Genomic DNA, 15393 nt, shown 5'->3' with positions numbered 1-15393 from the left:
CGAGAAAGGACTTCAGTATTGCGAGAAAGGCATGGTTCTGATGGCCTAGTTTATGTGGGACTGATCGTTGTGTGTCTGATTACTCCCCCAATAATTGGACATTATTGTTCAACAACAAAGGTTTATCCACTGTAAATCTGGGCTGGTGGCTCCTTCAAATTGACCTAAATGTTTTTCTGCACTAGCTAGCTTTCCGCACATTGTTCTCATTTCATTTAACTTCTTTGTCCTTCTCCACAGGTTACATTCTAATCCTCCCGTCGCCTTGGTCTTTCAGCTGTCCGTATCATAGACGAGCTCTATGCCATCTATATTGCTATTTTCTGTATTCTGCATGTCTGTCTACACTCGCCGGTTTGTTTGCAGTTAGTTTTATTCTATTGATCGTGGTAGATGAGATCCCATCTAATTTGAAGCTGTGTTCGAATCAGCGTAGATTCTTATTCTGATCACACTGCTGAGTAAAGTGGTATTATTAGTAGTCCTCGAGGGGGGAAAGATAGGAAAATAACGTGGCTCGCAAACTAAAGTGCAGCACACAGATGCATATGGGTAAGACGTGCAGATAACTATACGGAAGTAATGATTAACTAACCCTTAAGTAACCCTTAAGGAACCCTTAGTTAAGCATTACTTCATCATATTTAATCATGATTTCATGATGAATGCAAGGAGTCGTATTTGCACGTAAACACACATACACCCACACCACACATTCATATGCACAACCAGGTTTTGATGCTAGATTAGGGCCAACAAGCTATGCATGTCATTATGCTGTAGTAGTAAGCAGTAACACACCATCACTCACTGGTTCAAGAAGATGATACGTTCTTAACAGTTTAGAATAGATGGTAAACTAGAACTGTAAATGCTAAAGCCAGATATCCTTCTATTAATGTTTCTTTTATTTGAAAGTGAAATATCCCTTTTCTACCTTTTTATTGTGCAGTGGAGAGAGACAGGAAACAAGATAGTAGGCAGTGACAGTGAAAATGTTCCGCCTGGCCCAGGAGTCAAACCATGGACTCGCTGTCAGGCCTTCTAGAGGCTGTCAGGCATCAGAGCACCCTAACCACTTGGCTCTGGGACATGCCAAAACTCATTTTCATAGATTGCGCCTGATTCAGAATGTTTCTTGTCAAATCATATTCAGCAGTTCAATATCGCAATTTCATGATTTGTTTTGGTCTACATGCATACTGGTAATAGCAGATAATGGCTGATAATAGGCCCTCATCTGTTTGCACCCCTGCATAATATCTAAATAATCACAAGAACAGACATGCTGTGACGAGCTTGTTATTCAACGTTCAGCATTAGATTTAGAACATGACAAAATGTGCCTGCATCTCTTAAACATCGGCACATGGTCATAGACAAACCAAGATATCCATAGGAAACCTACTGTATGTGTTGAGTCATAAAACCACCACTGAGGGACCAATATACAGATATTTTTACCAGAACAAATTGCTCCCAGTTTCATCAGCGCCCTCCCCATTCCTTTTTTGATTTACTGGAATAGACAGTGATCACATACTTTGAATTTCTTATTTTCTGGATGAAGGCACAACAGATAAACTTTTATTTAATTTTTAATTTGATGCTATTCATTCCTGCAACGGCACTTTCAGAGATGTACTATAATGCATTCATAAAATGTTTGGCTTTTTACAATTCTGCAGGCCTACAGTATAGGCTGTTTATATTAAAATAATCAAACGAATGCTATTTTGTTTTGTCTTCTGGAAGTTTTAAATATTTACCAGTATACATGCAAGAGAGTAATATGTTACTTACTACATATTACTCATTAATAAAGTAATAATATTAGGCTATACTACTTGGCAATCTCTCTTAACCTTTTAAACAAAATGTTTTCAAACGACAGCCAACAGTATATGTTGTATGTAGGCTATATGTATATGTAATGTGCTATTTATTTTTTACATATAGTAGCCTATAATATTAATGTTTTGGAAGAGTAATGCCTTCCACTACTTGTTACTGTGTAAAATAATAATTACAGTATTTATATTAAAAGTAACTTGTTACTGCTTAACACTGATTATGTGACACATTATGTAACTGCATTCAGCATACTAGTAAGTAACCTCGTTCCCTCTGCTGCGTACGAGGGAGAGTTTGTTCACAATCACTTTGCAGCATTTACACAGGTTTCTCAATGTGGTTCACACCCCCACAAACATTATATTAGGCAACGGTTGCCATGATACTGGCCTTCAAGTCAGAGTTCATTTAGAAAGATCCAGCAGCTGACCACAGGACCCTTTTTCCCCTTACATCATGACAAAACCGGAGACATGTGTAAGGACCTTGGGCCTTACAACAACAAATGTATAACAAATAAGGAAAATAGCAGATCTACAAGCTCCTGTGTCCTGAGCTTGTGAAGCTATTTTCACTATAGAGGGTATGTGCATGCATAAAGTGAATGGGAAATCGAGTGGCAAAGTGAGTTTAATGTCGTTTAACGTTGTTTAATGCAATCAGATAGGACTTTTCTGTTTGGATGTATGGGCTATCAATGGGCCAGAAAAGCAGTTTTTTGCCACTTAGTAGGTGTGACCGAGGATCTCTCAGGAGAATCTGGGAGCTTGGTTACGAGGGTTCGGTATGGGGCCGAGAGCGGCTCTTAGTAGGCAGAAAAGCAACTCTTGAGGGTGGGATCTAGTCGCGGTGTATAGTATCCCACCAATGTCGATCTTAATCTGCCTTGCATCCTGACCTAGGCCCAGTCTTTATAGTCTTGGCGACATCACTGCGATGACGTCTCGTTGCTTCCCGTATCCGTGGCAACAGTAGGCGTACCAGCATAACTTTTTTTGTCGCGCCTTGTCGCCTAGGTGTGGGTCGGGTGTACTGTGAGTGTTTGGGTGCTTCCAGACAGTAGTTTCAGGAGTCTCTTCCTGGATTTTAGACAGCTGTTGGATGGAAATTAAGCTGCACCCACGCTGCAACTTGATGCGGGGAGAAAGCGTTTCCGGTTTTCTGGTCGACGCTGCAAGCTGCACCGTGGGTGGAGCTTCATTTCCATTCAGCAGCTGTCTAAAAACCAGGAAGAGACTCCTGCTGCTGGCGGCATCTTGCATCTTCGTGAATCTACTGTGTGGATGGATGCACCCTCTGTGTGCTTGTATGTGGGGTGCACTGCACACCCAGATTGCCATTGACTGATCAGTCCAGAGCAATGATGGCAGACACCTGTTCATTATTGGTGATGCAGAGAAGGGGAGCTGTGGGAAGGGGAACTTTCTAAGCTGCCATTTAGATTGCATCAGAAAATTCACAACACTATGTGTGTAATAATTTAATAAACTTCTTCAGAACTTGTCATGTTATACTGCCTGGTGTCATCTTGTTCTCCAAGCTCGTCACTCAGAAAGGACCACAGTTAACAGTTTTGTTTTGAGTTGTGCTTGAATTGTACTGTAATTCTCCAATCTGTTAATAAATTCATAAATCAATCGATCAAACCACATCACATTAGGTTAACAAAAATTCCCAACAGTGATTTTTATTAACATCACATTGAACTTTGAGTCTTTGATGTGTTTCAATGTCCAAACAACAAGCTGTTTTAAAACCGACCAAGAACAGCTTCATCTTTGATCTCTCCTCTCCCAGTATCTCCCTATATAGTGCTGATGCGTGGCTAGTCCACCAATCCACTGTGTGGACAACTGGACATTACAGAATACAGCAAAATAAAAACTTGCCCTACACCACCCCCCGGTGGTTGATCTTCATCATTACAACAGTCATCACAACAACGGTCAGCAAGGCGTGGATGCTGGCATTCATTATTCGGGCAGTAATTTGACCCCCCCTAGATCGATAGCCTAGCCCCTGGAGAGGCAGCTGTCTTCTCTTATTTCTGGATCTCAAGAACGGCAGTGGAACCAGACAACGACGCTATACGGACGGTCCTGTGGTACTGTAGCCTATACTATAGGAGGGAGAGCGGTTCGGAGCTGAAGGTACCGTCCATTTTCATTTCATTATTTTGTACCGTTATTCGCTGCATCCTGGGCGCATCAGCCCCGTGTTGGCCTGTTTACATGATGCGCCACCGTGCATGACGCGTTAACTCGTTTGGAGAATACCTATTTTGGACCTTATTTGTATGGCCTTACGTTATTCTCTTTACAATAACACAGTCCAGGGGATATGGGAATATATGTTGGTTTTGTAGGCTACAGTAAACTGAAGATGCTGGATGAGCCTACGCCATTTCTGGCCGCTGCATGGAATGGATGGAGAGCAAATAAGGCCTCAGTCACAGTCACTCTATATAAAATTGCACTATTTTTTCTCATTTATTCTGAATGATTTGGAGCTGATTAAAAACACTCTAGCCGTACAAATCTGGGGAAAAACTAGGTAGTGTTGCTGCTGCATGATACATTACAATACTTTCGTCACTGCGTGATAAACTGTAGGTTCAGTTACTATAGTCTCTACCACAAGATGGCAGCATTGGAACAATTGGCTCTTGTACAAGAAAATGCACCGTCACAGATTAAAGAAAGTACACCAACAAAGCACTCATTTTGACAATATAGCACTCATTATTTAAAGCTGCAATCTGGAACTTATTTGAATGAATAGGCCTACATGTAGACCCCTGGTGTTGGGTAGGTAGACACACACATCGCCTAGGCGGGAACGCGTTAGTCCGGAATACATATATTTGAGAAGAATGTTATCATCTTGACATCTTACTGTCTTCTCATTTCAGCCTTTAATCCACCTGCTAGATCACCATGGGCTCATTGACTACAGCTGTGACCGTGTTTTCTGTGCTGCTGGTGGCTGTGACAGCCAGTATGCCCCCTAAAACAGGTGAGATGACCAGGGTCCTATACGTCGACAGCAGATGGTAATTTCAGGCTAATAAGTTAATATTTCTTTGCATGATGAAAAACTCAATGTTATTTTTGACACCCAAGAAAGAGCACGGTGAGGAGACAGACCTAATGGGGCCAGCGTTTTTCAGTTTTGTGTTATTTTTGTAAATTTATTTATTTATTTTTAATTTATCTGCATTTGAAGACTGGAATAGCACCCAAATGAATGTATGATTTAGTAGTATTATTAGGCTACTACAGTGACACGATGCTCATTGTTTTAGAAGATCAAGAGGGAGAATGATATTATGAATCAGTTACCGAACCTCTGCATCGTACTGCACTTGCCATTATTAAAATGCATTTTGATCATATACTTGTTCCAGTGTTCCTGGAGAAGCAGCACGCCAGCCAGGTGATCTCCCGCCAGAAGAGGGCCAATGCAAACAATGAGGAGCAGCAGCTGCCCCCCGACCTGGACAGAGAATGTATACAGGAGGTGTGCTCCTATGAAGAGGCCAGGGAGGTCTTTCAGGACTCCTACCGCACAGTGAGTTCCTTGCTCTCCAAATAAAACAGGGCCTATTTCATGCTATGCACATTAGGCTGGGAATCGATTGAAATGTAGCTCACAACACGACGTATCATATCGGTTTACGATACAATATGCTTGATTCGATACGAGAGGTAAAATTCAACTGTAACGATATATCTTCAGTAGGCCTATTTGTTCTTCAATGTGCTCATCATGCTAACTGTGTTTTCCAGGATATTTTCTGGTCCATCTATATTGGTAAGTACTGTGTTTCTTTGGATATTTCCCATCAGTGTGTAATTGTGTATAGTAAAAAATAGTCCTGGTTGACCTCAGTCCTCAAACATCATGTACTTGTTCTTCAGACGGCGACCAGTGTGTGGGGAACCCCTGCAAGAACGGAGCCATGTGTTCAGACAGTGTGGGAGGCTACGACTGTGTCTGCAAGTCAGGCTTCAGTGGCGTCCACTGCGAGACAGGTTCTTATTTTTTATATTTATATAAAAAGAATATATTAATTTATTTGTATCTTTTTGGCACTCTGAACTGGAGGCAGACTAACTATCGCTACCGTCAGTTCAATGGCTGCATGCCGTTGAATAAAGTTGACCAGGGGCGCAATCTGGGAAAGGAATCCGAGATAAAGGCATTTGAGAAAATGCTTACAACAACGAGTGGATATGCGAGGTAGACCGCTGAATTAAGATTTGAAGCATACAGTATCTGCGTCAACAGCGGGAAATGTGTAACGATTATTCGAATAATCGAGAGAATAAATACGTATTACAGCCATACTAGGTATCCTCTAAAATGTACAGTAGTTACTATGGGCAGGGTTTGGATGACAATAATCCAAAGCCTATATTATAGCCTTTGCCTAGCCTATTTTGTTTTTATTAAAATAATACATGCATACACATTAGTGCTCAGACGCTCTCCCACACACACACGGATCTCCACATCCAAACACTAATCAGAAGAAGGTGGTTACATTACAGTAAAACCAGATACAACGTATTACACACACACACACACACACACACACACACACACACACACACACACACACACACACACACACACACACACACACACACACACACACACACACACACACACACACACACACATTTATAGGACTACAGCATTGACAGACACCAAAAAAACTGATGTCATCTCTAGTCTACCTACGCCATGTCAACCACACAGACATGAGCAGGTTCGGGTTGACCTAGGGCCTGGGTAGAATCTAGTAAAACCCAGTAAGACGCCCTGAGGGCGAGAAGCGCGCTAAAACAGCAGGTCTGGTAATGCCCATATATGGACCATTATTAATTTTCTTTTTTTGCTTTCTAATTGACGTTTTCGGGCCGGGTAGGGCGTAAAATGTGTGCTAATTAGTAAGGCATGCAGGCGGGCCTCGGGCCAGCCCAGTTAGGGCTCAGGTAGGGCCGGCCCTTAATTTACGGGCCTGTTGAGAACTCGTTTTCGCCGGCCCATTTGTGATGATTTGATTGGCTGAGCACAGAATGTGATGATGTATGACGATAAGAGTGCTCCTAATTTTTATTTATTATAATACATCCAATAATTTCAGTCATCAATGTTTACATAGCTCATTGTGTATATTGCTGTATAGCTTTTTTCTTTTTGGGCAGAGCTATATTTATTATTATTATTAATGGTTTATTTTTTCTCTTATTTTGAGGAATTACATAAATTAGGAATATGCATAATGTTGTGGGATGGTAACATGTTGTAGTATAAATCAGGTATTAGTCGACATTCCTTCATGAATGGGTATTGATTGGTTCCTCTCTTCCTGCATGCTGCAGACCAGACTGTGTGTGTTCTGGATAAGACCAAGGGCTGTTCACAGTTCTGTAAGCCGGGCTATGTGTCCTATGAGTGCTCCTGTGCACGGGGCTGGAAGCTGGACGCCAAGGACAAGGACAAGTGCATGCCTGGAGGTATGTGTGGTCTTTCCCCTTTGGAACCATTGTAGAACACAGGGAATGATGGAGTCTCTCCACCATCGGTTTTATTTGTTCTGTCATGCTTCATTACATTTTCTTCTTTCTCTCTCCTTCTGCCACCGTTTCTGCCTCAGTGACGTATCCATGTGGGAAGGTAGGCAGCACGAGCGAGTGGGACAACAGACAGACTACCAACGCCCGCAACAACTTCGGGGGCGTGAGCTGCAGCTCCACGTCATGTCCCTGGCAGGTAGGAACACAAACACAAAGACAATAACCACCACAATACTACAAACTTTCATAAAGTCCTCCATCTCCATCTCCTGGTGCCATCCATGCTATTCACAGTTTTCCCGTCGTATAAAAAATCCATTTGAAAACGAGAGGACAAACACCAGACCTGAGAACTATATAGTGCCAGCGGGTAGCGGATTTGCCGTTGCGCGTAGAGCACGAGTCTGCGCGACCCTTACTCACCCATTAGAATGCAAATGCGTGCCTTTCAGTTTCAGGCAGTCTTTGTATCCTCCTCGTCACTTTGAAAAAGCTTCTGATTGTGCAGGGGAGGGGGACTGATATATTGACCCCACTCACTGCTGTATCTAACGAGTGTTCATCGCATGGTGGTTCTCCAGGCCATCCTGAAGAATGCAGAGTCAGCCGGGTTCTGCAGCGGAGTCATCCTGAAGGAGAACCTGGTGCTCACCTCAGCTCAGTGTGCCGGCAAATATGAGAACTTCCAAGTGGCCGTGGGTGAGTTACCCACTGACCTGAGAGCTGTTTGAAGGCTTATCATGTTTTCTGTCCCTCACAGGAAATGGGTTGTTCATTAAAGCAGTGTTTCCTCACACATTTTCATTTCAAGGACGCCCAGTATGATATCTCAGCTTCCTGGAAGAAACCACATAAGTCCAAAACTTTCATTTTTCAAGAAATGGAGAAAAATGAAAAGTGGAGTTCGATTTTTGTCAAAGTGCTTTTCAATACTTTTCATTGGTTCAATATTTGTTTTTAACCAAGACACAAACGTAAAGGGTGTTCAATAGCACTGATACAGAAAAGAAAACAGTTACCTGGTTTGGTAGATAGTTTGAGGGTACAATGGAGTTGTACATAAAGGGTGTTCAATAGCATTGATTTATGACAAAAAAACTAAAACCTCAAAAATGTGGTTTCTTCCGGACAGCAATGATATGGATTAGGCCACGCCACAGACCTTTGTTAAAATCTCTGTGGCCTTAATCTACACTGTAAAATCATCAGAACTGAAATACAGGGATCAGATGTGCCACTATAGGCCACATAGGTTTTTCCCTTATGTTTTATACTTTTTGAAATATTTAAATTTAACTTTATCCTTTTAGCCTTATTCAATCAATGCATTTTTTATTTATTTTTTATTATGGAAGTCAATGGTGCTTGGAGCGGGACAATGTTCGGAGAACAGGGAACAATTGACAACATTCCCCAAATATGGACAGCAGGTTGAAAGTGGTTGAAACACCTCCTCCTATCTCCCCAGGCAAACGTGTGATCACGCACGAAGAAGGCGAGCAGACGCTTTATGTGAAATTAGTCCACATCCACCCGCTGTACGCGGAGAGCCCGGATAACGACCTGGCCGTGATCGAGCTACGCGACCGCATCCTCTTCAAGAAATCAACCATCGCCGCCTGCCTGCCCGAACGGGACTTCGCTGACAGCGTCCTGATGTCGGGTAACCTGACCGCCGTGGTCACCGGCTGGAAAGACCCCTCGGAGGGAGCCCTGGACCCCAATGTCCAGGGCCCTCTGACCATCAACCACCTGGCCTACGACCGCCTGGCGGCGTGCGTGGAGCGGAACCCTGGGCTGATGACAAACAAGATGGGCTGCACCGTCCCCCGGGCCAACGCTGACTGCACCATGAGCTCCGGCAGTCCCCTGCTCACTCGCTACAGGGAGGTGTTCTACCTGACGGGAGTGGTCAGCCAGCCGGCGGGGAGCGAGTGCAACAAGGGCTACATCTTCCAGAAGGTGTCCCGCTTCCTAGGCTGGCTGCAGCCACTCATGGACTCCCGCTGAGATGTGGGGACAAGAGGCGAGGGAGAGAGGGGGATCGAAGTTGATGCGATGGTACTTGGATGTTCGGGATGGGAAGGGGCCATGGGGGTATGTTAAACCTCCCTTTTAGGGATCAGCAAAGGGAATTATCTAATCTAAGAGATGGTGTAATTTAAATGTAGGGGGTGGATAAATAATGACTTAATGGTGGATTAAAACCCAAGGGCAATTTTGAGAGTTTGCAGCCATCTAAAGGTTCAAAGTCATGTAAAGGGCTAGGCTGACCTCGGGACAGCAACACAGCTCCAGCCAATACAATGAATAATGGGAGATCGTGCCAAATGCCAACTGACAATAATCAATAGTATCGTCATATTTTGATGATTCTTTAGATGGCAGCAAACGCCCAAAAGTGACCTATGGGGATTTGGTCCCCCTTTAAAGCAGGGATTCAGGTGTAGGCCACAGTGTGTACAGGAGAACAGATGCATTCCACGTGTACTTTAAAGGTTTCATTAAGTTGTGTTGCCGCCCATGTATGTACAATATTTCCTACTTGACTACACCTTAACATAGTAATAGTAGTCCCTCCCCCCTCCATAGAGGGCATCTCTTGCCCCTGCTGTTTCCATCTATGTTGACTTTCTCCTCCGTCCACATGGTGGCGCTCTCTGTCATGAGGAGACGGCAACAGAGAGGCATTTTCAATGCCCTCCCACCCACCATTGGTATAAGGATGCATATTATGCAGCATGCCTTTTAGAGTTGCGGTTGTACTTGTTTAGCGCTGTTTAACTAATGTAGTTGTTTTACATACACATATACTGCCGTACTGGTTGTCAATGCACTGACTGTAACGTTACTGTTAATCACTCTACTGAGAATGTAATAAATCCTAAAACAAGACCTGGAGTCAGTCATGTGTCGTGTCAGTAATTAATTAATTAACCCACTTAAACCCTCTTAAGGCTACGTAAACTGGACGTGAGAGAATATTCCTGACAGAATATGGATGCTGGGTAGGGTTCAAGTGGTTAAAATAACAGGCCTAACAATCTAAGGACAAAACAGACAGACAACTCTGATATAGGTGGGATCCACGGTGTGACGTAGGTGTGAGAGCTGTGTAGCGGCCCGAACTCTAGATGTGTGTGCGACCTGGCCGAACCTGAGCCTGTAGTACAATTAAAATGTCCACAATCTACAAGCCCACAAGAAAGAATCTCACATATTTGCTATATTCGCTGCGTAGCGCCAGCGTACCATGATACTGTCAGTATCATGTCAGTATCATGTGAGTATTATGGTCAGTATCTATCAGCATTATGTCAGTATTATTATTAGTCAATAGGCTACTTTGGAGGATTTTTGTCTATAAACAATTCAACAATTCAACAAAGAAGAAAGAAAAAAACAGCATGTGACAACATTTACATCATAGACCTGCCATAGATACAACATCTTGGGAACTTATCTTGGATAGATAAGAGGCTATTGTACTTTGTCTTCATATATCAAGTCTACACCTCCTTTGTCCCAAATATGAGGCTGCCCTCGCTGTCACATTCCACACTGTCGTCTGGCAACCTTTTCCCACGGACACTACCGCTTCTCAAGTCTTCTCACAGCCTCCCCAGTGTCCAAGGCGCGCTCCCACATCACGGAGGGACAGAAAAGAAAGGAAACAGAGAGCGCTGGAGACGCCAAACAACAAAAACCTGGCCTGACACTTCTGATCGGACCCTTGAAAAGGACGGCTCACAAAGCGGAGGCCCTCGTTGGCTGTTGCCATGGCGAACGCCTAGGAGATGGCTCCTGGTTCCTAAAAATGGCCCAGCTCCTTTAGTGGGCCGGTCAGTGGAGATTAATCTCTCCTTCCTTCCTGTTTCTGGCTACTCTCTCTAGCCCTGCCATCTCCGCTTATGTGCATGCACGCACGCACGTGCGCACACGCACACACACACACACACACACACACACACACACACACACACACACACACCAACAGATAGTAGTATTATTCCTTGTCCTCTGCTATGTATATCACACAAATATCACACAACCATTGCAATGGCATTCTTTTTCTTTCTTCTTTTTTCTCTTCAACCCTACAAACTCTCCAAGTGGGAAGCAGAGAACGTGACGCGACTGCCAAGGAAAAGTGGGCATAATGAGAAGGAGCAAGGGACAGAGCAAGCAATATTTGAACAGTTTGAGAAAGTGACAAGCTGAGAGAAGAGATGGAGAAAGGAGAGACTTGTAGGTGCAGTGACAGAAAGAGAGATTAGGGGGACCTGGGATTTAAAGAGATGGGGATGTTGACATGGAGGAAGCCAGGCGTTCGGCCTGATGGATCTGAGGTGAATGAAAAGGCCTGAGAGATGAGTATTAGAGAGGACATTATTGATGGCAGGGGAAGGTGATGGCACTTAATGTCAAAGCTTTCACTTTCCCTCCTCACAAACCATATCCCCACTGTCGGATGGAAACCTAATCACTTTTCAGGAATTGGGGGAAAAAGTTCTGATCAATGCAGTTATTATTTAGTCACAAGTCCTTTTCACAAGCCACTTTTCTATTGGTTCAATACTTATACACCACTTCCAGAGATTTTCAGAGATAGCAAAAATAGCTGATCGACAAGCTCCCAATGGATGGATTTCTGTACTTTTGTGCAAAAGTCTTGTATGACGTACATTTTGGAAAAAACATAAAACGTTGATAAATGGAGATACAAGGTTTCTGCCTGAATAGCTGAACACGATGGCAGGCAGACATCTGCAGAACACAAACACACAGACAGCAGACAGAGGGAGAAGAGAATGAAAGTGCAATTTGACTGAATCTGTCCCAACCGGGGAGCCACTGCTAGCCCCAACCGTGCGCGTGTACATGCGTGCGTGCGTGTGTGTGTGTACGCATGCATGCGTGTGTGCATGCATGTGTGTGTGCACACGCGCATCTGTGTGAACGAGTGTGTGTTTATGCACATTGTCACACGCACACATATAAGCGACTTGGGCGTTTGGTTTGAGAACAACATCAAATGGCAGTGTTTGGAAGTAATTATCTGTCTGATATCTGATCCTATGCCGAGGGTAATTCTATATGCGTGAAAAGTAGAAGGCAAGAGTGACCGACTCAGGGTCTGCATACTGTGTGCGTGCGTGTGCAATGACTACGTTGCCATCTCTAAATCCACATGTGTGCGGTGCAGTAATCCCCAAGATTCCAGATACCCATCCACCACAAACACCCCCTGCCTCCGCCTCTCCCTCAAACCCAGCTCTGTTCCTTGCCAGACCCAGAGAGGGTCTCCAACAGGACTGGTTGGCACAGGTTCAAGACCCCCCCCCCCCCCCCCCCCCCATGCCGCCAGACGGAGGCCGCTTCCACTTGGCTGGGCTATTGTGCAGAGAGAGGACAACATGAGTCCTCCAGGGGTTATAGGGCCTTGACAACATGAGTCCCCCAGGGGTAAGGGCCTGGACTGGGCTCAGGAGAGAGGACATGAGTCCCCCAGGGGTAAGGGCCTGGACTGGGCTCAGGAGAGAGGACAACACGAGTCCCCCAGGGGTTAGGGCCTGGTCTAGGCTAGCAGTGGCTCCCAAACCTTTCAGGTCGAGACGCAAAACAGGCACTTTGCCCGGCTGGGACCCAAACTAGTGAAAATAGCTTCTCTACAAGCACAGCTTTTTCTCCCCATTTCCTGTCAGCCTACTATCTGTCCCTCTATAAAAAATATAAAATAAAGGCGAAAGCCACAAAAAAACATAACAAATTATGAAATAGGCCTTTAAGTTTGCTAAGACAGATATGGATGAGAATTGTACATATAGCATAGTGTCAGCCAGTCCTCCAAGACTCTCCTGGATTTCGCCATACTTTGCTCAGGGGTGCGGAAAAAAGTAAACCATTTTGTCCCCACGCTGATCGATACATTTAAACAGTAAGATGGACTTTCTGATAATGATGTCACCTGACCTGTCAACAACATACAGTACAGCCACACTGTTAAGATGAAGGTGAGTAAATCCTAAACTGGCCTTTATTATTCTGTTGATTTAGCCCCGACTCCCTATGATTAAAACCCAGCAGCCGTTGAGAATACCTGAGGAGACCTCAGTGATCTGCCTGTAGCAGCCTCTGAAGAGACCGGGTTGATGTGTGCGTGTGTGTACTTTACTTGACATACTTATTTGCAAATGTGTGCGTGCCGTGTACACGTGTCTGTGCGCACGCGTGCGTGTGTGTGTGTGTGTGTGTGTGTGCGCGTGCGCAGGCCTGTGTGTGCGTGCACGACACATGTGTGTGTATGATTAATTTCTTCCTGTATCTCAGGGCACGGATTTCGTGGAGGCCATGAAGTCCATGGCCGCTGTTATGAATCACCGTTATCTGCCTGACCCAGTACAGCAGTAGTACATACACGTGCTCAATCACTCTCATCTGCGTGAGCATATTTTGATACCCCTGATACCATGACCATCAACTACTTTATCAGATAACTGACTGTGCACAATGACACGAGATGCATGTTTTGTTCTTTTCCTTGTCTCATGTCACATTATGTGTCCAATACTGTATATTAATGTATCCTCTATGTGTGTAATAAACAGCGCGACCCAACTGAAACATCTTGTGCGCCTCAAAACGTATAGGCCACAGTGTCCTTAATGCCCTGCCCACACCTGCACTACACTGATTTCACCATTTTCTCATCTGCCTCTTTCCTGTCAACATGTTTTTTAGACACCAGTGTCTTTTTAGATTCTGAATCCCCTATTCCTATCTTCAAATGAGGAGTTTGTACAAATATTGTACAGATAATGGTAATTTTTACTGCCCTGCCCTAAACACAATTGACCAAAGGCCAGATGGACTTAAAACCAAGGAATGCATATGAGCCTTTTCAGTATATGTGTGGTTTGTGTATGTTGACCTAACAAGGTCCCATTCATTTGACCTTTAATGTCGGCCCATCCATCTGATAGGGAATGCTGCTCACAAAGGTCATGACCTCTATGGGTTTCGGCAGTCAGAGCAGACCATGACCGCCGGGGGGCTTAAGGACAGATGAGGTCAAGCATATGAATGTAAATTTAAATAGTGCATTTAAACCTTTCATCAACGCACTTTACAATGTAAATACAATACATTCACCCATCCATGGTGGAGGCAACCATGCAAGGCACCAATCAGTCAGGGATTACGCGTCTTGCTCAAGGACGCAAGGAACATGCAGCCAGGAAGAGCCAGGAAGAGCCAAGTATCAGAGATCAGAGATACGGCTGCCTGCTGTACCCCCTGAGGCACAGTCCTCTTTCCTGTTACAGAACTACCCTCGTCTACTACATCACCCAGTATCCAAACTGTAGATAACACAGTCTTCAATCTGTGCACTGTTTCACCTCTCTAGGAGCCACTGTGGTAACTTACAGTGGGGATGTGCATCTGACGACAAACATACTGCTCTTAAAATAAGAACATTGTTCATTCACACCTGCATCCTGTCATAGTTATTGCTTCCTATGAGGTCACAGGATCCCCATCCTGACATATTTGTCAATAGAAACTGTTGTGGTCTGTACGTAAGAATAGAAAGCCACCTAATAGTCACTGTGAGGGTCCATCCCAATAGTCTTTTTTCTTTGTGTAGAAATGCTCCTAACACAGTTAAATGACCTGGAAGTATCCATGTATATTATCATGTATACACCATGATAAGTGCAGCTAGGTCAAAGGATTCCTTGCTCCATTAATATTAAGAACACATTTTGGGTAATTCCTAATAAATAAATAAAATCACACAAATCTGCTACTTCAAAGCACAATCAAGTCAACATTTCGAGGTATTCTCTGAGTTGTGTGGATGCATGCACCCCAACTGCAGACTTGGGACCTGGCCACCTGTAGCATTGTACTTGCCAACAAGCTGCTGTTTACATCTGACTTTGTCCAGATT

General features: G+C 44.1%; 1 protein-coding gene across 1 annotated transcript; it reads left to right on the top strand.

Annotated features, from left to right (window-relative positions):
* Positions 1 to 3796: 3796 nt before the first annotated feature.
* proza (protein Z, vitamin K-dependent plasma glycoprotein a) lies at positions 3797 to 10344 on the top strand. Its single transcript, XM_083780201.1, has 9 exons — positions 3797 to 4004; positions 4766 to 4869; positions 5261 to 5424; positions 5643 to 5667; positions 5775 to 5888; positions 7245 to 7379; positions 7520 to 7635; positions 8021 to 8138; positions 8908 to 10344. Exons 2-9 carry the CDS (start codon positions 4791 to 4793, stop codon positions 9447 to 9449), a joined length of 1293 nt encoding a protein of 430 aa, XP_083636327.1. The 5' UTR covers positions 3797 to 4004; positions 4766 to 4790; the 3' UTR covers positions 9450 to 10344.
* The last annotated feature ends 5049 nt before the right edge of the window (positions 10345 to 15393 follow it).

The sequence above is a fragment of the Protomyctophum parallelum genome (assembly GCF_964188405.1).
Source record: "Protomyctophum parallelum genome assembly, chromosome: 13".
NCBI lineage: Eukaryota > Metazoa > Chordata > Actinopteri > Myctophiformes > Myctophidae > Protomyctophum > Protomyctophum parallelum.
Note: the sequence above shows the minus strand (reverse complement) of the source record. Positions and strands in the feature narration are given on the sequence as shown.

Excerpts from the sequence above, each read along its gene's own strand:
- proza (XM_083780201.1), top strand. The coding sequence starts at position 4,791 with ATGGGCTCATTGACTACAGCTGTGACCGTGTTTTCTGTGCTGCTGGTG. Across the intron at positions 5,425-5,642 it reads TTCAGGACTCCTACCGCACA|GATATTTTCTGGTCCATCTA; the intron begins GTGAGTTCCTTG and ends TGTGTTTTCCAG. Across the intron at positions 5,889-7,244 it reads TGGCGTCCACTGCGAGACAG|ACCAGACTGTGTGTGTTCTG; the intron begins GTTCTTATTTTT and ends TGCATGCTGCAG.